The sequence below is a fragment of the Ranitomeya variabilis genome, chromosome 2 (assembly GCF_051348905.1).
Source record: "Ranitomeya variabilis isolate aRanVar5 chromosome 2, aRanVar5.hap1, whole genome shotgun sequence".
In the NCBI taxonomy this organism is placed as follows: domain Eukaryota; kingdom Metazoa; phylum Chordata; class Amphibia; order Anura; family Dendrobatidae; genus Ranitomeya; species Ranitomeya variabilis.
This window is the reverse complement of record NC_135233.1, coordinates 216,535,936-216,563,296: the sequence shown is the minus strand read 5'-3', so window position 1 is coordinate 216,563,296 and position 27,361 is coordinate 216,535,936. Positions and strand designations below refer to the sequence as shown.

The 27,361-nt window shown below is 44.6% G+C and overlaps 1 protein-coding gene across 9 annotated transcripts in view; it reads right to left on the bottom strand.

Annotated features, from left to right (window-relative positions):
* Nucleotides 1-27,361, bottom strand: part of MVB12B (multivesicular body subunit 12B) — a 165,910-nt gene that overhangs the window by 80,777 nt on the left and 57,772 nt on the right. For all 9 annotated transcript variants that reach the window (XM_077283634.1, XM_077283633.1, XM_077283631.1 and 6 more), the window contains one exon: nucleotides 50-157. In XM_077283634.1, the coding sequence (XP_077139749.1) occupies nucleotides 50-157 (108 nt within the window). The remainder of the gene's footprint in view (nucleotides 1-49; nucleotides 158-27,361) is intronic.

Below are 27,361 nucleotides of genomic sequence, written 5' to 3'. Positions count from 1 at the left end.
TGACAACAAATGACAGCAAACCAAGTCACTGATAAATGTTCCGACTTACGTTTTCTCTTGAGAAAGCTCTGGTGAAGCAGAGATATCTTGTCACCTTGGACTTAAATAAACCATCCTTCCAAAGGTCTGCATCCAGTCCGTCTGTTGTCTGTGAAACCTGTGATGTGTGACATGGACAAGCAGATAATTAGTTCTGAGCTGGCTACATAATCGCTTTTTATTTTTACTGCAAAATCAAATATAGCTTACCTTTCCCAATATAAAATAAAGAATAAAAAATATAGTTAAACAACAAAAACAGAAAAAGAAAATCTGATTGGCAGCAAATTTGGGATGACTTCCTAACCGATGTATCCAATTTTGTGTTTTGTGAATTCTTAGACACGATTGATGAAGGCCAACAATAAGTGATTGTTTTAATATGAAAGTGAACAGGTCAATGTCACGAAACTCTATTTACCTACAGATATAGGGTTATTCTTAGGGTAAAATGGTGAATTACTAGAGCAGCAGCTACAGGGTGAAAATTAAAGTTGGATTCTACCTGCAGCCACCCATTTAAAAGGAATATGTGAGTAGGAACAATCCTTTTAAGTCGTCTGTATGGGCTTGTCAGTCATAGTAACAAAACGATCCCTTGATATCTGCGATCCGATGTCTTATTCCGGAGAAATCCACTTTTTTTTTTTTAATATGTAAATTAGCTTTTAACATCTATGGGCTGGACATCTATCTCCCTGGGAATCTGCCTCCAGGGCTTATTTTATATGAAAGGGGTCTTTACCAGTGTGAGACATGCAGATCAGAAGTGTAGACTGTCAGTCATTAAATGTCTCACACTGATAACGCCCCCTTTATTTTAAATATCAAGGACATCTGTGTCCCATCCATAGATCTTAACAGCTCATTTACATATTAAAAAAAAAAGTGGATTTTTCGAAAATAAAACAATCGGATCACAGAGATCAATGTATCATTTTATTCAATTTTCTATAACCTACATGTTGTGAGGTGGCTGACAGACACATAGTTGATGGGCGGTATGCATCATGGAGGTGGTTGTCCTCTGTGATGTAAACCTGGAGTATTGGTCTAGTGCACATGGCCCAGATGCACAAAACAAGCCTCTTGGTACTAAGTTTACGGGCAGCGTAAGAGATGGGTGGGGGTCTGGCTGCCCAAATACCGTACCCACACACCAATGCATGTGGCTCACAAGGTAAAATCGAGTCTGTTTGTATCACACATGGTCTGTGTATATGGAGGCAAGAGGACATTCTGTGTGATATCTCCAGACCGAGCCAATATACTGGAGGTTATCCAGCCTGTGTGTCCTGGACTGTCTCTAAAGTAACTTTGTTAGAACAGTTTACTTTGTTTTGCCTGCACTGAAAGGCTGTTTATTTTCCTTCTGCTTGTGGCTGGTCTATGAAGCCCCAATAAACCAGCCTGGACATTTAAATGAAAATGGTTTCTGTTACCTCACCATGCATCCAAGTAGGTAGCATTGCCACAATGTCCATGTTGACAGATTCCCTTTAAGTGACCACTAAACCTTATCCTCTAAGTATATTGTCTAGAGTTTTGGGTGGAAAACTTCTAGTGAAAACAAAGAGCAAGATTCAGTTTGGAGAGATTTTATCAAGACGTTCTTATTGTGAATTTAAAGGGAATCTGTCATCAGGTTATTGCCATGTTATCTGAGAACAGCATGATAAAGAGGCAGAAACCCCTTTTTCTAGCAATGTTTATATTACTGGGCTGCTTGCTGTAGTTTATTCTGAGCAGATCTACTAGTTTTATGAATGCTAAGACCTGTGTAACTCTGCCCATGCCATTGGTTGGAAGCTTTCTGCCTATGCAGTGAGTTCACAGAAAGCTGCCAATTAGCGGTGGGGGCATGGTTGGACAACAAGGCAGTAAATGTAATAGTCTTCTAATGATAAAACAGTGATTTTATAAAATCTACAACAAGGAGCCCAGCAATTGACACATCGCTGGAATCCGGGTTTCTGCCTCTACATCATTCTGCTCTCAAACTTGATGGCAAAGAGCTGGCGACAGATTCATAATATTTGCATATTTAGCATGCAATGTGAAAATGCAGCGAATAAAGGACAGGTCCACTTAAATGTTAAGACCCCCACACAAATTAAGACTAAAGTTTGATATCGGCTGTTTGCAGTTAGCGCAAAATGCACGTCGTTTCCAGAAGTCCTCCACTATCCTCCCGCCGAAACCATTGTTGCAGGATTAAATGAAGGAAACTTAACGGGAGGGTGAGTGCAACCTATTTTTCTACTTTGGAAATTGCAATCACGTATGCCTTTTCTGAGTATGCACCTGTAATCCGAAATTTGGCTGACGCTTGCGGGCAGGCAGATAAAGTTTGACACAGCTGCATCCAGCCAGGGATTTAGGGCCAGTAATTCCCCTTTGTCCACGTTTCAAAAAGAAGCTAAGGGTCCAGCCTGCTGAATTTCTACCAGCGATCCTTTAGTTCTCTCTGGAGAGAAGTCTGGCTCATAGAGAACAGGCATTCCTGGGTATGGGGTAGTCCAGGGAGAGGTTTGGCAAACAGCTGTCTAATGTCTATGAGGGCTGTTATTCTGCTGTCATATAGAGATACTCCTAAATAGAACACATACAGAATGTTAATGTGGAAGTAAAAGAAAAAAAAAATAGATATAAGCTGCTCATGTTTATTAGATAAAGGTTCAGTAAATCCGTTGATTTCTGGAATCGGCTAGTGGTCTAATTTACTGAGGACCTCCCAGTCTGTCAGAATCCAGAAGACTTGGTTTTAACTTCCCTGGTCTTTTGTTATTATGGAAGATTAGATACCACTGAAAGCAGTAAACTATGGGGTACTGGGAAGTGTCCCCAATGATATGATAAAGGATGGTGGGAATAGTATTTTCGTTTGACAGATGCCAGGAGAAGGCTGACGGCACAAAAGTGTAAGGACAAATGAAAATATTAGTGCCATCTGGAGCCGTTTCTCATGCTGTGGACATCCAGGTCTAAAGAAGAGAAAAACAGCTTACTAGAACGAGACCCAATTTTTTAGGTGATGAGCTTTTCTCCGATACCGGGTATCAGATGGACATCGATCTGATATGGATAGCTAATCCTTAGGATCAAAGTAATGAAAAGCCCTTTTACTATATAAATTGTGCCAGTGCGGTAAAACAGTAAATACTTAAGAACTGCATATACTACTACTTATCGATCTCTCACGGCTTCTCCATCCTGCTGGTCATGTCACCCGCCAGTCTCCTCTCTTCTGGAGAGGTTGGCACGTCACAGTTGCAGACACCTTCCACAAGCATTAGTTGGCTGCAGTGGTCAAATGCTCACCATGCCAGAAGAGAAGAAAAGGTGGCCAGAAGGAGCAGTGAGGGATCAAAAAAGGTGAAGGGTAAGCATACGCAGTTATTTTTGCCACAATGGAACCACAAAGTTAGAGGAAGGGGTTTAAAGCCCAGTCAGAGATGAACACTCAAAATGCCAAGTAGCAGTGGTATTTAATGGATTGATTGTAAAGAGGTCAGTTTGCTTTTCAGCATGGTGTCCGGCTATTTTTGGTAGAATCCTTCCAAGGGAACCTCTAACACTCTGCAGTCTGCAGTGTGATTCCTAGAAGTGTGTCCTAAAAGTGTGAAGATAACTGTAGAATTAAAACCTGAAAGATGTATACAGACTGTGCCCTGCTACCTGCCACCATCGCACTCTAACAAGCATCTCTATTCTTCCGACAGGTATGTTCATCCACCCAGCTCTCCTGCTGTCTATGAAGTGCACATAGTACATCACCCAGCTTTGCACACAGATTTTCCTCTGCTCCTAGTATTCTCATGGTATGTTCATCCACCCAGCTCTCCTGCTGTCTGTCTATGAAGTGCACATAGTACATCACCCAGCTTTGCACACAGACTTTCCTCTGCTTCTAGTATTCTCATGGTATGTTCATCCACCCAGCTCTCCTGCTGTCTGTCTATGAAGTGCACATAGTACATCACCGAGCTTTGCACACAGACTTTCCTCTGCTCCTAGCATTCTCATGGTATGTTCATCCACCCAGCTCTCCTGCTGTCTATGAAGTGAACATAGTACATCACCCAGCTTTGCACACAGACTTTCCTCTGCTCCTAGCATTCTCATGGTATGTTCATCCACCCAGCTCTCCTGCTGTCTGTCTATGAAGTGCACATAGTACATCACCCAGCTTTGCACACAGATTTTCCTCTGCTCCTAGTATTCTCATGGTATGTTCATCCACCCAGCTCTCCTGCTGTCTGTCTATGAAGTGCACATAGTACATCACCCAGCTTTGCACACAGACTTTCCTCTGCTTCTAGTATTCTCATGGTATGTTCATCCACCCAGCTCTCCTGCTGTCTGTCTATGAAGTGCACATAGTACATCACCCAGCTTTGCACACAGATTTTGCTCTGCTCCTAGCATTCTCATGGTATGCCTTTCAGCTAACCCCAGCTTACCCTGTGTTATTTATGACCTTGTTTACTCAGGCTTGATTGTATGCATCTGGTCCACCCTTAATTCTCTGACCAAGATGAGCAGAGACCACTCCTCTCTACTTCACACCTGAACGCACTTAGTTTTACATATATTGCATAGCTAAAGTCTGCATGACTTTAGTCTGCAGTGTGATTCCTAGAAGTGTGTCCTAAAAGTGTGAAGATAACAGTAGAATTAAAACCTGAATTGAAACTGAAGGGAACTGGCCAGTCACTGTAAACAATGTTTGTTTGTTGTCACTCTCAACCCTATAATCCGTCACTTCATGCTACCTCCCCTAATCCCCACACCAAGTAAGGAACTGTTTATCTCGGCTTCAATCCTCCCCATCCATCTCACCTCCTCCTAAGAACTGTTCCTTAACATACAATCCTCTGCCTCCAAACACAGACAGCAGGTGGGAGCCGGAGAGGGCATGAGGGGGCTAACACTTTCTCTGCTCCTTCTCACTGCTGGTGATATCTCTCCAAATCCTGGTCCTCCTCACCACATTCCCACAGTCATTTCTACCTCCCATCCACGCTCTATCACAAACTTCCGTAACCTCTCTAACCTTATACCCATTCGCCCAGCCCCCGCTTCCCCAGTCCCACTAACAGGAGCTCTGTGGAACGCTCGCTCTGTCTGCAACAAGCTTTCCTACATCCATGATCTTATTGTTACTACCAAACTTTCATTCCTCGCCATCACCGAAACCTGGCTCACCCCTTCTGACACAGCCTCCCCTGCTGCACTCTCTTACGGTGGCTTCCACCTTTCTCACACACCCTGCCCCAGCAGCAAACATCGCGGAGGAGTTGGTTTTCTCCTGTCAGATAACTGCTCCTTCACCCCAATCCCACTGCCACCCTCTGTTACCCTCCCTTCCTTTGAGGTGCACTCTATGCGCATCTACTCCCCCTCCAACCTCCAACTGGCTGTCATTTACCGCCCCCTAGGGCCAGCCACCACCTTCTTTGACCACTTCACCACCTGGCTACTTCATATCCTTTCCGCGGACATCCCCACTATCATCATGGGTGACTTCAACATCCCCATTGACACTTCCCTCTCAGCTGCCACTAAACTTCTATCTTTCACTTCCTCCTTCGGCCTCACTCAATGGCCTTCTGCAGCCATCACAAAGATGGTCACACACTGGACCTCATCTTCACCCGCCTCTGCTCCCTATCTAACCTCTCTAACTCACCTCTTCCTCTCTCTGACCACAACCTTCTCACATTCTCTTCCCTCTCCACTCCATGTCTACAATCCCCACCCCACAAACTTTCACACCCTCGCAGAAATCTTAAGCATCTTGACCTACATTCATTCTCTGAATCCCTCCTCCCTCTCACAGACATAAGTTCCCTACACAATGCGGATGACGCTGCCGCTCTATATAACACCACAATAGCTGTAGCTTTGGAATCTGCTGCCCCACTTACACATACCAAAGCTCGCAAAATCAACAGACAAGCCCTGGCACACCAGCCTGACCAAAGAACCGAGGCGAGCTTCCAGGGCTGCTGAGGCCAGATGGAAAAGATCCCACTCCAACGAGCACTTCATCGCATTCAAACAGTCCCTCACTACTTTCAAGACCACACTCGCCACAGCTAAACAAACCTACTTCTCATCTCTCATATCTTCCCTGTCTCACAACCCTAAACAGTTATTCAACACCTTCAATTCTCTCCTCTGTCCCCCAGCACCTCCTCCCTCCCCACTTATCTCAGCTGAAGACTTTGCCTCATTTCTAATTTTTCAAGCAGAAGATTGATAACATCAGAGACAGTTTTGGTCAACAACCCCTAGAGCCCTTCCTCCCGACTTCCCAGCCCTCCACCTTCAAAACCAACTTCTCCACCATTACAGAAGATCAACTCTCCACTCTACTCTCAAAATCGCATCTCACCACCTGTGCACTTGACCCGCTCCCATCCCACTTCATTCCAAACCTCACCACAGTCTTCATCCCAACCCTAACCCATCTCTTCAACCTATCACTAACAACTGGTGGTGTTTTCCCCTCAAGCTTTAAACATGCCTCCATCACGCCTATCCTCAAAAAGCCCTCTCTTGACCCATCCACTGTATCTAGATATCGCCCTATATCACTTCCCCCTTATGCCTCCAAACTACTGGAACACCACGTCTACCTTGAACTGTCCTCCCATCTCTCTTCTTGCTCCCTCTTTGACCACTTACAATCTGGCTTCCGGTCACACCATTCCACTGAAACTGCCCTAACTAAGGTCACCAATGACCTCTTAACCGCCAAGAGCAAGCGACACTACTCTGTCCTCCTCCTCCTGGACCTGTCGGCTGCCTTTGACACAGTGGACCATTCCCTATTATTACAGACCCTCTCATCCCTTAGCATCACAGACTTGGCCCTATCCTGGATCTCATCATACCTAACAGACCGGACATTCAGCGTCTCCCACTCACACACCACCTCCTCACCTCGCCCCCTGTTGTGAATTCTGCTCTTGGGCTCCCTCCGGTGGTTGTTGGTGGTAGTGCAGTTGTCTTGGGGTTGTAATCCAGGGCAGGTGTTTCTGCTGATTGCAGCTCTATTAGGTATTTAGGTGTGCAGGATCCATGAGTCCGTGCCAGTTGTCCATTGTACTTGGAGGGATTGCATCTCTCTCTGGTTCCTCATGCCCTGCTGCCAAATTCAGCAAAGATAAGTATCTGGTTTTTGTCTCTGTGCACACATGCAGTGTGCTTTGCAATTCAGTGCAATTCATTGTGTTTTTGTCCAGCTTAGACTTTGTTTGGATTTTTCAGTCATGCTGGACTCTCAGGAGATGCAGATATACTTTCTATGTCTTTAGTTAGATGTAGAATATTTGTATTATCTGCTGTGGATATTTTTAGGATTTTTATACTGACCGCTTAGAATTCTGTCCTATCCTTTTCTATTAAGCTAGAAGTGCCTCTTTTGCTAAATCCCGTTTTTCTGCCTGCGTGTGTCTTTCCTCTTATACTCACAGTCAATATTTGTGGGGGGCTGCCTATCCTTTGGGGTTCTGCGCTGAGGCATGATAGAATTCCCATTTTCATCTATAGGGGTATTTAGTCATCCGGCTGTGTCGAGGTGTCTAGGACGTGTTAGGTACATCCCACGGCTACTTCTAGTTGCGGTGTTAGTTTAGGGTTTGCGGTCAGTACAGGTACCACCTACTCCTGAGAAAGTCTCTCATGCGGCTCCAAGGTCACCGGATCATAACAGCCCCCTATCTGTCGGAGTCCCACAAGGTTCAGTCCTTGGGCCCCTGCTCTTCTCCATTTACACCTTTGGCCTGGGACAGCTCATAGAATCTCATGGCTTTCAGTATCACCTCTATGCTGATGACACACAGATCTACATCTCTGGACCAGATATCACCTCCCTACTAACCAGAATCCCTCAATGTCTGTCCAATATTTCATCCTTCTTCTCCGTTAGATTTCTGAAACTTAACATGGACAAAACAGAATTCATCATCTTTCCCTCATCTCACGTGACCCCCCCCAACGAACCTATCCATTACAGTACATGGCTGCCCACTCTCCCCAGTCTCACAAGCTCGCTGCCTCGGGGTAATCCTTGACGCTGATCTCTCCTTCAAACCACATATCTAAGCCCTTTCCACTTCCTGCCGACTTCAACTCAAAAATATTTCACGAATCCGTACATTCCTCAACCAAGAATCTGCAAAAACTCTAGTCCATGCCCTCATCATCTCTCGCCTTGACTACTGCAACCTCCTGCTCTGTGGCCTCCCCTCTAACACTCTCGCACCCCTCCAGTCTATTCTAAACTCTGCTGCCCGACTAATCCACCTGTCCCCCCGCTATTCCCCGGCCTCTCCCCTCTGTCAATCCCTTCACTGGCTCCCCATTGCAAGATTTCTCTCGCGCATCACCCCTACTCTGGAACCCTCTACCACAACACATCAGACTCTCGCCTACCATCGAAACCTTCAAAAAGAGCCTGAAGACCTACCTCTTCCGACAAGCCTACAACCTGCAGTAACCACCGATCTACCAAACCGCTGCATGACCAGCTCTATCCTCACCTACTGTATTCTCACCCATCCCTTGTAGATTGTGAGCCTTCGCAGGCAGGGTCCTCTCTCCTCCTGTACCAGTTATGACTTGCATTGTTTAAGATTATTGTACTTGTTTTTATTATGTATACCCCTCCTCACATGTAAAGCGCCATGGAATAAATGGCGCTATAACAATAAATAATAATAATAATAATAACAACAACACTCATGTGAACAGAGCCCGACTTACCCTTCACCAAGACCTTCCATAAAAGAGAAAAACCACACCAATCAGCCATCTGAAAGTGTTAAGGTACCTTCACACTAAACGACTTTGCAGCGATAACGACAGCGATCCGTGACGTTGCAGCGTCCTGGATAGCGATATCGTTGTGTTTGACGTGCAGCAGCGATCTGGATCCTGCTGTGATATCGCTGGTCGTTGCTGAAAGTTCAGAACTTTATTTGGTCGTCAGATCGGCGTGTATCGTTGTGTTTGACAGCAAAAGCAACGATGCCAGCGATGTTTTACAATGGTAACCAGGGTAAATATCGGGTTACTAAGTGCAGGGCCGCGCTTAGTAACCCGATATTTACCCTGGTTACCATTGTAAAAGTTAAAAAAAAAAAAAACAGTACATACTCACCCTCTGATGTCTGTCACGTCCCCCGGCGTCCGCGCTGCTGCTCAGAGCTTCCTGCACTGAATGTGTCAGTGCCGGCCGGAAAGCAAAGCACAGCGGTGACGTCACCGCTGTGCCCTGCTACTGCCGGCGCTTACACAGTGCAGGGAAGCGGACGCCGGGGGACGCGAATGTAAGTATGTAGTGTTTGTTTTTTTACATTTACACTGGTAACCAGGGTAAACATCGGGTTACTAAGCGCGGCCCTGCGCTTACCAACCCGATGTTTACCCTGGTTACCCGGGGACTTCGGCATCATTGGTCGCTGGAGAGATGTCTGTGTGACAGCTCTCCAGCGACCACACAGCGACGCTGCAGCGATCGGCATCGTTGTCGATATCGCTGCAGCGTCACTTAGTGTGAAGGTACCTTTAGATATCAGATGGTAATTAACAAAAGTGTTCTCTACAAGACAGTATCAGGATATGGTGACTGACAGACACTGTGGGTCAGATTTTTTCAGTTTACCCTTCTCATTCCCATCTAGTTTTAGGATATCTTTAAATAGACCCTTTCATAGCAGAGTTGTATAGCACCACTATAATTTACAAACCTCTAGAGCTGTATGAGAAAACCACAACATGAGTAAACTGGCTGGAAGACAAACTCTGGAAGAATTGTTGATCTCTGTGGTGGATTTGTAACCCACAGTCGCCAGAGCTGAACATGGCGGTTTCGATGAGAAAACAGAACGCCTCAAACTAAGATATATATGCAGACAACGTACTGGAGTTTCTTTAAATTTACTATGGAGTTGTCCAAGAAATCACTCAACAATCGGGATCCAAAAAGAAAGCTTAGAGATAACCACAAAGATCTAGCTAATAGAAGGCAGCATCCAAGGGAAAGCCAAGCAAGGCGACGAATCTGGAAATTCTGAGCCAGACAGTGGCATAAAAGTAACAATAAGATGGTTTGGCATTGCTTCCTCTCCCTGAAGAAGACTGTTAACAGAGCCTTCAAGCAAGGTGAAGTGCTTAGATACTCAAGTAGTTTTGATTAAGGGAACAGATGTGGACTTCCTGCTTCTATAAGAAGAAAGGTGATAGGATGACAAACTGTACTGGGGAACTCTAGTGGAGAACAGTTCAGAACCGGAAGACAAGTTGGAGTTTGCACCTGAGGATCAACCATTTCACTGAGTAAGACACCTCTGCAAGGAGTCTGAAAAGGTGACAACAGATAAAGTAATGTTAAGACATGTTAATGGCCAACAGGGGTGGCATCGACAAAAGCAGAAAACAGAATACTGAGAGTGAGAACAGATCATGTTGTCCAATATGGAAGAGATCATGAGGATCTTGCTCATGAGATCACGCAGGCTGCAAGGCCTCCTGGAAGCAGAAATGGAAAGCCAAGGATGACACTTGGCCAACCCGTGGGACATGTAAGGATCATGACCTTTGTATCAAACATCAACAATCCATGGATTAATCCTTTGTACCTACCTTTTTCTTTAGAACATATTATACACTGTTTATTCTATGTGGTCTACATAATGCACTTTTGTTTACAGGTGCACAATAAGGGATTATGATACTCTGCTGCACCTCCAGATAAAAATGCTGGAGCTGGAATGAGTCTTTGGCCTAATCCACTAATTGTACCCATCATTGCAAAAGGACAATGAAGGAATACGTTTGCAAGTTTGCTGAAGATGGGAGGCATTAGGGAGGACACTAATGAACTGCGCTACCACTTTGTACCTGAGGACAGTTGGGAGGATAAGTTAGGAGAAGATAAAGGGAGAGGCTATAGGCCAATATGGTGGAGGGTAAATAGTCCACATGCAGTGCCTACTGGAGCTGCACCCAAAGCCAAATATGGTGGCCACCTGTAAATATGAAGATCTAGGGAGGCAGGCCATGGAGGATGGAGGTTTCTAGTGATCTGTGCATCATGTGTCTAAAACTGGATAGACTCACAATTGCTAAATGTCCAGAAATTCCACAATCCATACGAAAAAAGCAATATGATGTGCGAGTGTTTTTTTTTTTTTGTTTTTTTTTTTAAGTTGAAGATTGTAAAGAGTATTACGATTGCAGTGACTAGTTCATAGTAAATGGTGTGACTGCTAGCATATTCATATCAGTATTCTAAGCTCCTAAGATTACTTAGAATAATTCTGGTTCATAATCGTTTTCTAATGTGTTCATAAAAGAAAATGTCTTTCCGGGATTTTTTGGATAAGTTATCTAGAAAAAAAAAAAAATAATAATAATAAAGCTTCAACTTGGCAATCCTGGATAGGCGTGCACTGTCAGCCTAAGGATATCTGCAGATGTTGAGCATTAGCAGTAGATATTTCTGCTGCAAAAACCAGAGTGTTTGCAGGAAAAACGCTGCATAAAATACGAGCGTATTTTGAAGTGACTTTGTCCCATTCAATTGGCTGGTTGAAAAACGCTGCAAAAATTGACATACTGCAGGTTTAAAAAAAAAAAAAAAAAATTACGGTACACTTTACACGTTCACATATGAAAGGAAAAAATAAGCAACATTGCATGAAATTAGGTCTGGAATGTAGACTACTTTGGCCCAATGGGTTAAGCGGTACAAAGAAACTCAAAGCTAAACATAACCCCACATCACTCATGTTCAAAATTTGATTGTCTAACTAGGATTCTTTACATTTCAAAGCCAGCTGGGCAATCAACTCATCATTGAATATGTAGCTGCAGGGAAAATGTAGTATTATATGCCAAACTTTCAAATGAATGGCCAACCATGTAATACACCGGCAGGGCATGTCAACCACCACAGAGATTTGCCGCCAGTTGTGGAGTAGAAAAGCTATAAGGTATCACATAACAGTAAATGCATTTTGAAGGGCAATAATTGGACCCTCGTAAATCTGGAACTGATCATAGAATTCACAAGAACGTCAATCAGCTCTGACATATCAACATTATATTACAAGAAAGGGACCCATAAAGAAAACAACTCTTTCCAGATTATCCAGTACTCAAGGAGGAGAATCAAGGATTCCCAACACGATTAGAAAAGTTTTCTAATTTTCCATTTTATAGTCAATGTAGCATCTGCACAGCACATGTAAAGATCTTCCGGCTCATGTCTGTGGACATATAACTGGCAACGACCCCGGTACTTTGTGTCTAAGGAACAGCAGGAACGCTCCTGTAAGGGTTCGAGGACACAATCTAGAATTTAGGTTGGGTTCCGGGTTTCTAATTACAATTATTGTGTGCTCTTTGTATTGCAAAAAATAAGAAAAGTTTTTAAAAAAGTATTTCTAAAAACATTCTGAACATTGCAATTTTTTTCAAAAATGCATCTTCTAAAAGTCAGAAAGCCAGGATTGGGACCCGCCGGTCGCCTGGCTCCATGGAGATGTTTGAAAACGCCAGATTGTGACACTCGGGTCACCTGGCCTTGTACCTGAATAGATTGTCATCTTCCTAAGCTTGTCGTTACCTCATTTCTGTGTGTGCACGCCACAGGTGGGGTAGTCAACCCTGGGAGCTCTGACATAACAGCTGTCATTATCCAGGCAAGTCAGTGGAAGGATGAGACTCTAAAGGTACCTTCATGCGAAACTACTTTACAACGAGAACGACAACGATCCGTGACGTTGCAGCGTCCTGGATAGCGATATCGTTGTGTTTGACACGCAGCAGCGATCAGGATCCTGCTGTGATATCGCTGGTCGTTGAATAAAGTTCAGAACTTTATTTGGTCGTCAGACCGGCGTATACCGTCAGGTTTGACACCAAAAGCAACGATACCAGCGATGTTTTACGCTGGTAACCAGGGTAAATATCGGGTTACTAAGCGCAGGGCCGCGCTTAGTAACCCGATGTTTACCCTGGTTACCAGCGTAAAATGTAAAAAAAACAAACAGTACATACTCACCTGCGCGTCCCCTGCCGTCCGCTTCCTGCTCTTACTGAGCGCCGGCCCTAAAGTGAAAGTAAAAGCACAGCGGTGACGTCACCGCTCTGCTGTTAGGGGCCGGCGCTCACACAGTACAGGAAGCGGACGCCGGGTGACGCGCAGGTGAGCATGTACTGTTTGTTATTTTTACTTTTACGCTGGTAACCAGGGTAAACATCGGGTTACTAAGCGCGGCCCTGCGCTTAGCAACCCGATGTTTACCCTGGTTACCCGGGGACCTCGGCATCGTTGGTCGCTGGAGAGCGGTCTGTGTGACAGCTCTCCAGCGACCAAACAGCGACGCTGCAGCGATCGGCATCGTTGTCGCTATCGCTGCAGCGTCGCTTCGTGTGAAGGTACCTTAATGTGCACCATCTTTGGGTATTTTCCTGGGACTGTTCTGTGTTATCTGCCTGTTTTGTGGTTCAATAGAGCATTGCCACACTGTTGTACCCTCACCCTGTGTTGTCTGAATAGCGTTATGCCCATGTTAAGGAGAGGGCGGGGGTTTGGAGAAACAATCCCTGGTCCACACAGTTCCAGCTAGTGGACTGGGGTGCCCGCCAACCCCCGTGACTCCACACAGGCGTTTCCAGGTTGGAGCTGAATTGTCCAAATTTTACTTTTCAGGTTGTTGGTAACAAGTACACGTTTTTAAGATTTCAAGACCAACGGCTGCCAATCCATCAACATGGCAACTCCAAATTAGTCCAGGGGAATGGATTTTGTCCACTGATGGTATTCAGTTGTTGTAGACCATTATTGCAGGATATAGGCAGCACATGTGACCGCATGGTGTCCACCTCTCCACATGATAACTTGTTGATTGGTGGAGGTCTCAACGCTCAGACCTGCACAGAAAGGCAGAATGGGGAAGTTTTATCCTTATTTGAATTGAGAGGCAGTGCCGATCCATTAATTCAACTCCACTCAGCTTTTCCTGGTAGCCTCTTAGAGAATGAATGGAGCGACAGTAGGGCATCCAATCTGTGGCTTGTTTGGCAACAGGAATAAAAAAATTTCCCCTTTTGAGGATAAAATTCCAAGTTCTGAGGATGACGCAGGTCCCATCAGTCAGATGTTCACTGATCCATAAGCTAACACTAGATGACCCCTTTAAAGGGAACCTGTCACCCCGTTTTTTCCGTATGAGATAAAAATACTGTTAAATAGGGCCTGACCTGTGCATTACAATAGTGTAGTTTGTGGCCCCCGATTCCCCACCTATGCTGCCGAAATACGTTACCAAAGTAGTCATTTTCACCTGTCAATCAGGCTGGTCTGGTCAAAAGGGCGTGGTGTCTTCCCCCAGATTTTGCTTAGTTTTCTGTTGGTGGCGTAGTGGTGTGCGCATGCCCAAGGTCCCGAATCCTCTGCCAGGGGATTGAAAAGAGCGCAATGTTCGTTATTTCATTGGTGATCGGTGGGCGCGGCCATCTTCCTTTGGCCGCGCGTGCGCATTAGCGGCGCTCTGCTGGCCGCGGCTTCAGGAAAATGGCCGCGGGATGCCGCGCGTGCGCAGATGGATATCGCGGCGGCCATTTTCCTGAAGCAGAGTTCGCATCTCGGCTTCAGGAAAATGGCCGCCGCGATATCCATCTGCGCACGCGCGGCATCCCGCGGCCATTTTCCTGAAGCCGCGGCCAGCAGAGCGCCGCTTCTGCGCACGCGCGGCCAAAGGAAGATGGCCGCGCCCACCGATCACCAATGAAATAACGAACATCGCGCTCTTTTCAATCCCCTGGCAGAGGATTCGGGACCTTGGGCATGCGCACACCACTACGCCACCAACGGAAAACTAAGCAAAATCTGGGGGAAGACACCACGCCCTTTTGACCAGACCAGCCTGATTGACAGGCGAAAACGACTACTTTGGTAACGTATTTCGGCAGCATAGGTGGGGAATCGGGGTCCACAAACTACACTATTGCAATGCACAGCTCAGGCCCTATTTAACAGTATTTTTATCTCATACGGAAAAAACGCGGTGACAGGTTCCCTTTAAGTATCATGCAAATTCAGGAGCCACATAACTAATTTCTGGGAAATGCTTATCGTTATACCCGAGACTATGCAGTATTCCTATGTGAAAAATAAGCAGTCCCAGTGCATTATCGAAGCGCAGGCAGTTTTGGGTAAGAAGCCTGACATATAGTTTTGGTAGTAAAGTTTAATGACGGACTGATTAGGAGAAAGGTGTTGTCTCAATAAGACATCCATTGTCTAAATTCCCTATTGGAGCATAAGGACATAATTTGGTACCTCCAGCTATAACCCAGCCTATCATAGCAGATTAACTCATCCATGCATTGCATTGATGACTACACATTCAAATAAAATTAGCTGGGACGGTCCTGATTTTTCAGATATAATTTTGGCAAATTCAGTGTCGTTGCCGCAACAGAAAAGGGGCACAGCTTACGTAAACCCCTCTACTGAATATGGGAATACAGTGGACCAAATGTGGTGTTCCCAGGCACGATTCGAGGCGTGAATCAAAAGGTGTGTACGTTATCAATACCATGGATTACAAGAAGAACAAGCAAACCAATCTTGGAAAAACCAAGCCAGACATGTCACTAAAAGCAATGATCACCAAGCTACGACTGGGCTACTTTGGACACATCATGCGAAGAACGCAAATCAGTGAAGGACATCATAGTGGGAAGAATAGAAGGGAAAAAAAAAAAAAAAAAAAGGTGAAGAGGAAGACCAGCAACCCGATGGCTAGATACATTCAAGATAACAGTAGAGAACACACTGGTGGACCCATCTAGGCTTGCACAAGATCAATCTTCCTACAGAGTGTTCATCTATCATGTCGCCATGGCTTGAGATCAAGATGAAGGCCATTGAAGTTATACCCCTTTCTATAACTAGAAATTAGCAATTTGTACTATCCTGATCTGGCGTTCAGTCTGACCTTCCATGTCAGCCAGTCTTGTCTTCACTTTTGTGCCTGGCATCTTGGGCAACTTTGCTGCTCATAAGGTCCAGCAAACTTCATGAATTCTCTTGAGATTTAGGCACTAGTCCTCACAGGTCAATCTCACCTACGGGACTAATAAGCAGCAAAGGCATTCAAAATGCCAGAATAGTAATAGCAGGAGCAGAAATGAAGCCTGGATTCCATGAAGGACCGGAATAGAGGCACAAATCGAATTGTTCATCTCTGTCCGTCTTCTGAGACCCCTCCCAAAAATATTCATTTTCTATGTCGGAGATAGCAGAGTACTGTGCTTAGATTAGGTGTGGGTCCCAGTGGTCGGATTTTTTGAGATTGATAAGAAGCCCACTCCCCCCCCCCCCACTAATCCCAAAAACACTACATTTCCTAAACCAAAGAGAATACTGTGCTTGGATTAAGCGAAGGTCCCAGTGTTCAGAACTCATGCGATTGGTAAGAAGCTCCAAATTTGCCGCAAATCCTTTATACATCCCTATGCTACGGATTCTTAATGAGGTCTCCGGTTAAGTAAAAAATACACACAACACACCTCAGCTTCCCGGATGCAGTATGTTAATCTTTGCTCACCTTTCCCGGGTCTATTGCTGAGACTCCATCGCTGCTCCCGGTATCCGTTATCGTCTGCAACGCTTAGGTGACGTTGACAGCCAAACAAGGAGCTTGCTCTGCTCTGAGCAGCACATCAAGTCAACTAGGGCTGAGCTCAGCTGCTGGATGAACACAGTGACGGCCACCAGGAACGGCGGCAGAGAGTCAGCATTGGACCTGGGGAGGGTGAGCAATGCAAAGATTGTTTCTTTCAAAACAAACTGCAGCAGGGGAAAGAAGAGTTTCTTAAAACTGGAAAAACCCCTTTAAAATGTAATTAATTAGAGAAGACATATCCACCTGCAGACCAAACATTCCCTTCAATTCCATTGCTATAATTCACATACAGCAAATGGCAAAAATCCAGAAACTACAGCAACTTCCATAGATTACCGGTGTCATGTTATCTAACTGATCATAGGAGCACAGAAACTTAATAGGCTCCTAACAGCCCAGCAGGATGGATTTATAGATCATGTAATAGGCAAGCACTTAAGTCATTGCATGCACAAAGTTTTAACAAGCAATTAAAAGACATAACAAAAAGCACAATAAGCCCCGAAAATTTGTGTTACAGGTTTTGGGACGGGCATTGTAAAACATGCTGACACAAGGTTTATATTCTATACAAGGGCGGAGAGAGGAGGAACAAAAGACAATAAAGAAGAAAGGAGACTATCAGAAATTATCCCGCGGTAAATGTGCTGCTGTACAACTTCCAGATGTCTCCGAGACTGTGGAGGAAATGTGTTTTTCTTGTTTATTTGCATTAGGCTTTAAGGAATATTTTTCATAGAGGAAAAAAAAAAAAAAAGTCTTGTGCATTTGACAAAATTACTTACTCATGAGCAGTCATTACTGTACAGGGAATGTCCTCGTCAGACCACCCACCTGACATCCTGGGAGGCGGCCCATGAGAATTGCTCCCACCAGGCGCAGAGGTGCCATCGGAGGGGGCCTATTTCTCTAAATGGCCTATGTAGAGATAGATTTTAGAAGATTCTAACATGCCTTGTAGAAAAATGGTATTTGTCCAATAAGAACTGCAAAGGGTGGATGAAGTGCAGGTAGGAATAATCCAATATATGAGCTTTATCTGCACTTCTGATTCCTAGGACATGATGGGCTGATTGATTAAGACTGGGTTTTTGTAAGCCAGTCTTGATCTATTGTGCGCTGGAATAATATGGCACAAACTCATTAACGGGAATCTGTCACCACCTAATCTGGAAGCAGCGATGTGTCACTTACTGGGCTGCTCGCTGTAGTTTTGAGAAAAATCGCTGGTTTAATCAGCGAGAGATCACTAAAGGTATAGTAAATCTACTATGTAGTACTCCTACTCTGTATAACCCCGCCTCCAATGCTGATTGTACACTGTGCATAGGCAGAAAGCTGCCAATCAATGGTGTAGGCAGTTTTCTGCCTATGGCAGCTTAGAAGCCCCCCCAGTACCCGATGCATCACATGACATGTTACACGATCCCCCACTGTTAAATCATGTGATAGATCATGTGAGTAAAACAAATACACAAAGAAAGTAGGAATTCGTCCTACCGGTAATAGTGTTTCCAGGAGTCCATCATGATAGCACCACCAGGAGGTTGTCCTTCGTATCCTTGATAGGGACAGGAACACAGAAGAGGTTAAATAGCCCCTCCCCACCTCCATCCTCCAGTGATTTTCCCAAGTACCAGATCAGGATGGATGCAACTCTATTTTATTGAAATTCCTTTCTACACATATTTACATCACATATCAGACAGGAACTCAAGGGAGGTTATATAAAGGGTGCGGTCATGATGGACTCCTGGAAACACTATTACTGGTACGACCAATTCCTACTTTCCAGGACATCCCTCCTGACAGCACCACCAGGAGAAATAGCAAATAACTCCTATTTTAGGGTGGGATTACAGCTTGGAGGACTTTCCTCCCAAATGTAGTTTGTTGGTTTGCTGTAAAGTCCAATTTATAATGTCTACAGAAGGTATTTGATCTAGACCAAGTTGCAGCTCTGCATATTTGGTCAATTGAAGCCCCAGCGTTTCTGCCCATGAGGCCGAGACTGCTCTCAGCGAGTGCGCTTTGCGACTTTCTGGTGGGGGTCTCCCTGCCAAGATATAGGCTGTCCTGATAGTTGACTTAATCCATCTAGCTAGAGTAGCTTTGGAAACCTTCTTCCCTCTGTTTCTTCTGGCCATCTGGATGAAGAGATTAGGGTCCACTCTCCAATTGTTTGTGATCTCTAGGTAGTGGAGTATTGTCCTTTTAACATCTAAGGTGTGAAGAGAATGCTCCTTCTCATTACTATAATTCTGGCAAAAGGTAGGTAGAACAATCTCTTGACTTCTATGGAAGTCGGAAACCACCTTAGGGAGAAACCCGGGATCTAGTTTAAGGATGATGCAATCATCTTGGATTTTCAGGTATGGATCTTTAATAGATAAGGATTGAATCTCGCTGATACGTCTTGCTGAAGTTATCGCTACTAAGAAGAGGGCTTTAAGGGTTACCGCTCTTAAGTCTGCTTGAGTTAGTGGTTCGTATGGTTCTTTACAGAGTTCATTCAAAACCAGGTTTAGATCCCAGGGAGGTACTGTACTGCGTATCGTAGGCCTAAGCCTTTGGGTGACCTTAAATCTCATTACCCAGGGATGACTAGCTAACTGAAAGTCATAGAAGGAACTTAAATTTGTACTTTTAACGTACTAGGTCTTAGTCCTTTATCAAAGCCTGACTGGAGAAAATCTAGGATTTTAGAAATATCTGGGCCCTGGGAGACCAAAACAGGAGTTGTACTTTGTGAACAAAACTTCTTCCATATTTTCCCGTATATTGCAGAAGTCACAAGCTTCCTACTGCTCTGGATAGTGGCAATGACTGGTTCCGAGAGGCCTTTTGACTTTAGGATCTCTTTTTCAGGATCCACGCTGTTAACTGTAGCAGACCCGGGTTTTGATGAACTAGAGGGCTTTGGAATAAAAAGGTCCGGTCTTGCTGGTAGATGGATTGGCTCTTCCAAGGACACCCATTTCAGTAGAGGAAACCAGCTCCTTTTGGGCCAGTATGGAACTATTAGGATTACCGATGCCTGGCTCTCCTGGATCTTCCTCAAGACTCTCGGTATTAGAGCCAATGGTGGAAAAGCATACGCCAGATTCATATCCCACTTCTGAGCCAGGGCGTCTATTCCTGACGGCCTGTCTCCTGGATTTAGAGAAAGAACCTGTTTTTGTATTTTTCTTTGAAGCAAATAGATCCACTTCAGGGAAACCCCAACGTTGGGTTAACTGGAGAAAGATTTCCTGATTTAAGGACCATTCTATGGGGCATAAAACTTATCTGCTCAGAAAGTTGGCTACCTGGTTTTCGGTGCCTTTTAGGTGAACTGCTGTTATTGATTTTACTGCGAGTTCTGCCCAGGAGAATATTGTGTCTGACAGGTCCTGTAAATGGCGATGCTTTGGACCTCCTTGGTGAAGTAGGAAGGCTACTGTTGTTGAATTGTCTAAGATACGGACGTGTTGGTCCTTTAACTCTTCCTGATATGTCTTTAAAGCTTCCCAGACTGCTATGAGCTCTCTGCAATTTGAAGATTTGCTTTATATTGACTCGGGCCAAGTTCCTTGGGAGTAGTCTTCCCCCATGTGGGCTCCCCAGCCCCTGAGGCTTGCATCCATAGTGATGTTCACGCACGGAGATGTTCTCCAAGGTCTTTCTTGCTCGAGGTTTGTTGTTATGGTCCATCATGACCGTGATCTTTTTGCGTCTCTGGATAGGCGCACTTTGTTGTCCAGAGATGTTTCTCTGCCGTCCCAAAGTGAACGGACTTCCTGCTGCAAGGGTCTTGAGTGATACTGACGCCATTGAACGCTGGAAATGCATGATGTCATTAAACCCAGCACCCGCATGGCCTTCCTTATGGAGGTCTGTTTTTGCAATATTTGAATCTCTTTTTTGAATGATTCTTGCTTGTGTTGCGGGAGGGTACGTATGTTCCCGAGTTGAGTCTAGGATCACTCCAAGAAACGACTTTGTCTCTGGTTTGAAGTTTGATTTTTTTTAGATTTTATTAGCCATCCTAGACTTTTTAGAACTGACACCGTCGTTGTTAAATTCTTCTCCATCTGTTGAGGGGAGTCTGCTATAAGCAGGATGTCATCAAGATAAGGGAAGATCAGGATCTCTTTCTCTCAAAAAGGCCATCACCTCTGCCATGAGTTTGGTGAAGATTCTGGGAGCAGACAAGAGGCCGAATGGCAGGCACCTGAACTGAAAGTGTAGAATGTGATCTCTGTCTTTTATAGCAAATCTGAGATATTGTTGGTGTGAGGCGTAGATGGGAACCTAGTAGTAAGCACTTTTTAGGTCTAATGTGCTCATTACCGAGCCTTTCTGGATTAGAGGTATTACGGATTTGAGGGACTCCATCTTGAACTGTTTGTAAGTTACCCACTGATTTAGTGGTTTCAGATTTATGATCGTACGATATTCTCCACCTGGTTTCTTTATGGAGAACAGGCTTGAATAGTGTCCCTTGAACCTCTGCGAGTGGGGTACCGGAATAATGGCTTTTATTTGGGTAAGTTCCTGAATATCCTTTAGAAGTCTTTGGTGAACTGTCAAGGACTGGGTCTGAGTCAGACAAAATCTTCTGGGGGGGGGTAACTGGCTGAATTCTATTCTGTACCCCTGCTCTATTGTACTTAAGATCCATGAATTCTGAGTGGTCTCTTGCCAGCCCTGTAAGAAGTACTGGAGTCCTCCACCCACTAAGTTGGCATCATTGTCTGTTGGCTCTTGGCTTCTGATCCTGAAAGGTACCCCTACCTCTACCCCTTTTCGGGTAGCTACATCTTCCACCTTTCCCCTTCCCTCTATAATCCAGTCTGGGATGGGAACGAGGCCTACGAAAGGATGGTATATTTTTCGGCTTCTCCTCCGGAAAGCCTTTCTTCTTGTCTGCTGCTTTTTCAAGCAATTCGTCCAATACTGGACTGAATACATGAAGACCGGAGAAGGGTATTGAACATAGTTTGTTCTTTGATTGCGTATTGCCAGACCATGACCTGAGCCACAGAGCTCTTCTTGCTGCGTTGGACAAGGCGTTGTTCCTTGCTGCGAACCGAACCGATTCCGCCGAAGCACCAGCCATAAAATCCGTCGCCATCTTCAATAATGGTAAAGACTTTAGGATTTCCTCTCTAGGAGTTTTATTGTTAATTTGGTCTTCTAATTTTTCTACCCACAGAGCCATTGACCTGGCCACTGAGGTAGCCGCGATATTAGCCTTCATGATAGCTGATGATGCTTCCCAGGCCTTCTTAAGGAGATTTTCTGATCTTTTGTCCATAGGGTCTTTGAGACCAGAGGAATCTTCAAACGGTATGGCGGTCTTTTTTCAGACCTTGGCCACTGGTATATCCACTTTAGGCACAGATTCCCATACTTTAAACTCGTCTGGATCAAAAGGGAGGCGGTATGCAAAATCTTTTGGGACTATTAGCTTCTTCCCGACAACCTCCCATTCTTCCAGGATAATTTCTGTTATATGGTGATTCACTGGGAACACCCTGTTTCTGCGAGCTCTAAGCCCGCCAAACATCTCATCTTGGACCGTCAGGGGTTTTGTGGCTTCTTCCACCTTCATGGTGTTTCTGACAGCCTGCAGGAGAATATCCGTGTTTTCAGAAGAGAACAGATACCTCTTTCTCTCTTCTGGGAGCATGGCTGAGGAACATTCGCTATCCACGGAATCAGATATAGAGTAAGTTGAGAGCTCACCCTCTTCTGAGCTAAGATCTTGCTCCCACCTGGGTTTTTTAGGACGGGGAGATTCATCCGGCATCAGGGTTGATACCGTGGACTGTACTTCCTCTCTGATCATAGCATTAAAACTATCTAGAAAGGAGGTCTGCTCCTCTTTAAGCAGTCCCGACATACAGCCGTCACACAATTTCTTAGAGTGTCCTTCTGGCAGTCTGTTAGAGCATAGTGGACATCTATTTGTCTTGCGTCTAGTAACTGCTGCTGGACGCTTGGGCGCTTCTTTATCCTGCAATATAGAGATATAAGAAGGCCCTATAGCTTGTGTGTGACTAACGCTATGAAAACCCCACTATGTACAACTCTCAAGTTCTGGGGCGAGCTCTGAGGACTGGTTGTCTGGACGATTAGCACCTTCCATGTTTCCTAGGTCAAGTGTGCTGTCAGGTGTTCATGTTTAAATAGTCTGCCTCACCTGGCTTCAAACCATCTGACCCGTCCTCCTTCTCTGAGCTCAGCTGCTGGCGATCCTCCTGATGACCTCCGGCGGGCCTGCGCATGTACCTGGTGGAAGTCACGCTGATTCGTGGACGAGAATCCCCCCAAGGCCCACTACAGCAGCCCCACAAGGCCACGCTCTTCGGCGTCCCCACCGGCAGCAACGAGGCCCGGCCGGAACCCTGCCCTCGGAAGTAGTCACTAGAAGTCAATGCCGGCGTTCCTGATGATGCGGCGCGCCTGGAGTCAGATCACAGCCGGCATGTGGCCAGGTATACAGCTGTCGGCGCAGAGCCCCATGGAGAGGGATGCGCCGTAGATGGGAGTACACAGCTCAACCCGCGCTGAGGGAACTCCCTCGGTGTCAGCGCGTTCTGTGGAGTCTGCTGTAGAAGCAAGCCTCCGCTGCTCAGAGCCCTCTGGAGAGGGATGAAGCCGCCCCGGGAGCCCTGCTTGACCGGTTGTTAGGTGCGGCTTACCGAGCCAAAGATTTTTAAATCCTCTGCGTCTGTCCCCGATAGGGACAGGAAAAACACTGAAGGGTGGAGGTGGGGAGGGGCTATTTAACCTCTTCTGTGTTCCTGTCCCTATCAAGGATACGAAGGACAACCTCCTGGTGGTGCTGTCAAGAGGGACGTCCTGGAAAAAAGTATATGCAAAAATCAGGGATCACCAGAAAAATTACATCAACAAATCTTTATTGTTGAACAACATGCAATTTAAAAACACTTAAAATAGTTCATTAGATAGACCAAAAACAACACAATCCAAAATATAAAGTATAATACTATCTGGCCCATTAACCTGATGATATAAGACGGTCAGAGCATCCAGCAATATCCCTAAAGTGAATAGCATATGAGTATACAACTTGATATGCAAAGAGATATAGCCTATTTGCTACACCTATATGCTGTCCTATAGCCACAGAAACCCTTAATAATAATCTCCTAATACAATATTTACCAGATTGATCATCATGTGGCATTGCACAGATTAAGAAAAAACAGCATAGGGATAAAGAGCAAGATACTCAATCCTAATCCAAATCTCCTAGTCGCCCCCTGACTGTGCAGACAGTCAGGCTGAACGGGTCCATGGACCCACGCGTATCGACACTGAATGTGTCTCATTCAAGATAAGTATGTCACCTAGTTTAACACTATTTTAAGTGTTTTTAAATTGTATGTTGTTCAACAATAAAGATTTGTTCATGTATTCATTTTTCTGGTGATCCCTGATTTTTTGGGGGTCTGGTCTATATGCAGTAGGTGATCCCAAAATAATTTGAGGTGGTGCCCGCTTATTTCTATGTATTAGGTCATGTGAGTAACACACAGGTGCTCTGGGGCACATCCGTACACGGAAAATAACAGAGATAGCAATTGCGCCACGCACAGTTTTCCCTTAATTATAGCGCTATACAAAATAGAGCAGGGGTGGGAGATTAATTTTCCTAAGGGGCTACAGGACAGACCATGACTATTGTGGAGGCCGAACCAATAGCCTGAAATTAATTCTGCTCCATATTAATAAGATAATATTAAAAATTCTATGAATTAATATTGAGCAGAATTAAGCATCCCGACATCCCCTATATACAGTATGACCCACCACGTAAGCCTCAATCAATAACCAAAAGCAAGCAACCTATGGACTCCCTTATACGTGTAAACAATAACAAAAAAACAACAACAAAAAACCACTTAAATATTCTCTCTTTATCTAGTTAGAACATATAAATATATACAATATAGATACCAGAGGGCTGAGGGGAGATATAAACTGCTCAAAAAAATAAAGGGAACACTTAAACAACAGAATATAACTTCAAGTAAATCAAACTTCTGTGAAATCAAGCTGTCTACTTAGGAAGCACCAGCTCGCATTGATGTGCCATCCTGGATGAGCTGCACTACCTGAGCCACTTGTGTGGGTTGTAGGGTCCGTCTCATGCTACCACGAGTGTGAAAGCACAAGCAACATTCAAAAGTGACCAAAACATCAGCCAGAAAGCATTGGTACTGAGATGTGGTCTGTGGTCCCCACCTGCAGAACCACTCCTTTATTGAATGTGTCTTGATAATTGGCAATAATTTCCATCTACTGTCTATTCCATTTGCACAACAGCATGTGAAATTGATTGTCAATCAGTGTTGCTTCCTAAGTGGACAGTTTGATTTCACAGAAGGTTGATTTACTTGGAATTAGATTCGGTTTCAGTGTTCCCTTTATTTTTTTTGAGCACACACATACATACACTCAAAACTAAATATCCCTGAGTTTTGGATCTCCATTTCTGTTCTGTATTGGAGACTCAACAGATCCACAACACACACACACACACACGAGATAAGGCTTCCCAATACAGTTCCTTTACATTTGTGTCAGTCCTTCAATATTTCTCTTCAGAAATCTGATTCCACCAAGTTGTAAGATCCCCTCCTCCCCCGTTTTAATTTGGAAACGCTGACATTTCAAGTTCAATTCACAAACAAGCAACTTCTACACAACTTGGCAAATGTCAGGACCATGAACATCTGTTAATATTTTGCAGTCAAGACAAATTCCTATTCATTTAATTTATTTATTTTTTTCGAGGTCTAATGAATCAGTGGAGAAATGTGCCTCACGGAGCTCGCACATGTGTATATCGAGTAGTCAACTTTATTAGGAGGACATAAAAATAGCACAGCAGTAAAGGCAGGTCTATATAAAGACAAGCGAGATCTAAAGAGGAGGAATTAGTTACAGGGCAATGTTGTAAAAGCCACCAGAGTGTATCACAGTCGTTCTGGACAACTACACACTCGTGTCAGAGATCAGATTCCTCTGTATATTCTAAATAACCAATACACAGGAGAAAAGTATACAAATGACGTAAATTTGTACTTTGGAGACTATGTACAATAAAAAAAAATAAAAAAAAATATATATATATATATATATATATATATATATATATAATCTGTCACGAAAATCCCAAAACAGCCACGACCAATCAGCGACGGGCACAGTCCGGCGGCAAAATGGCCGCCCCTTACTCCCCGCAGTCAGCGCTCACACAGGGTTAATGGCAGCGTTAACGGACCACGTTATGCCGCGGTGTAACGCACTCTGTTAAAGCTGCTATTAACCCTGTGTGACCAACTTTTTACTATTGATGTTGCCTATGCAGCATCAATAGTAAAAAGATCTAATGTTAAAAATAAAAAAAAAATCAATCATTATATACTCACCCTCCGTCGCCCCCCCGGATCCAGCCAAGGCCTTTCCCGCTCCACGCGACGCTCCGGTGACCGGTCCATGAATTGCGGTCTCGCGAGATGATGACGTAGCAGTCTCGCGAGACTGCTACGTCATCATCTCGTGAGACCGCAATGCACTCTTGGGACCAGAGCGTCGCAAGGAGCATTGGTAAACGCCTCGGCTGGATCCGGGGGGGCCGACGGAGGGTGAGTATATAACTTTTTTATTTTTATTTATTTATTTTTTTAACAGGGATATGGTGCCCACATTGCTATATACTACGTGGGCTGTGTTATATACTGCATGGGCTGTGTTATATACTACATCTCTGTGCTATATACTATGTGGGCTGTGCTATATAGACTACATCGCTGTGCTCTATAGTACGTGGCCTGTGATATATACTATGTGGCCTGTGATTTATACTACGTGGCCTGTGATTATACACTACGTGGCTGGGCAATATACTACGTGGCTGGGCAATATACTACGTGGGCTGTGCTATATACTATGTGGCTGTGTTATATACTACGTGGCTGTGCTATATGCTACGTGGGCTGTGTTATATGCTACTTGGCCGTGCTGTATTTCTCTGCTGTATCTGTGCATCATGAATCGTGGTATGTGTTTAAGAGGGGGGCCCACTGAGACTCTCGCCCAGGGCCCTCAAAAACCTGGAGCCGGCCCTAAATTGCATTATTCTGAAAACTTCATAAATAAACCACATACATATTCTAGAATACCCGATGCGTTAGAATCGGACCACCATCTATCTATCTATATATATATATTCAAAGCCTGTAGTACATGTGAGTCCATGAATCTACATGCACAAAGGATTGGCAGAAGTGTCTTTTAGGCCATGTTCAGTATTTGGTCAGTATTTTACATCAATATTTGTAAGCCAAAACCAGGAGAGGGTGATAAATACAGAAGTGGGTGATTGTGTTTCTATTATGCTTTTCCTCTGATTGTTCCTCTCCTGATTTTGGCTTACACATACTGATAAGAAATTCTGATAAGAAATTCTGACCAAATACTCAACATGTTCACGTGGCTTCAGGAGGGGATTACTGTAAGGGGAATGTTAGGAATTTAAAGAGGTAATAAAATAAGTTACAGTAAACAAAAAAAAACAAAAAAGAGAA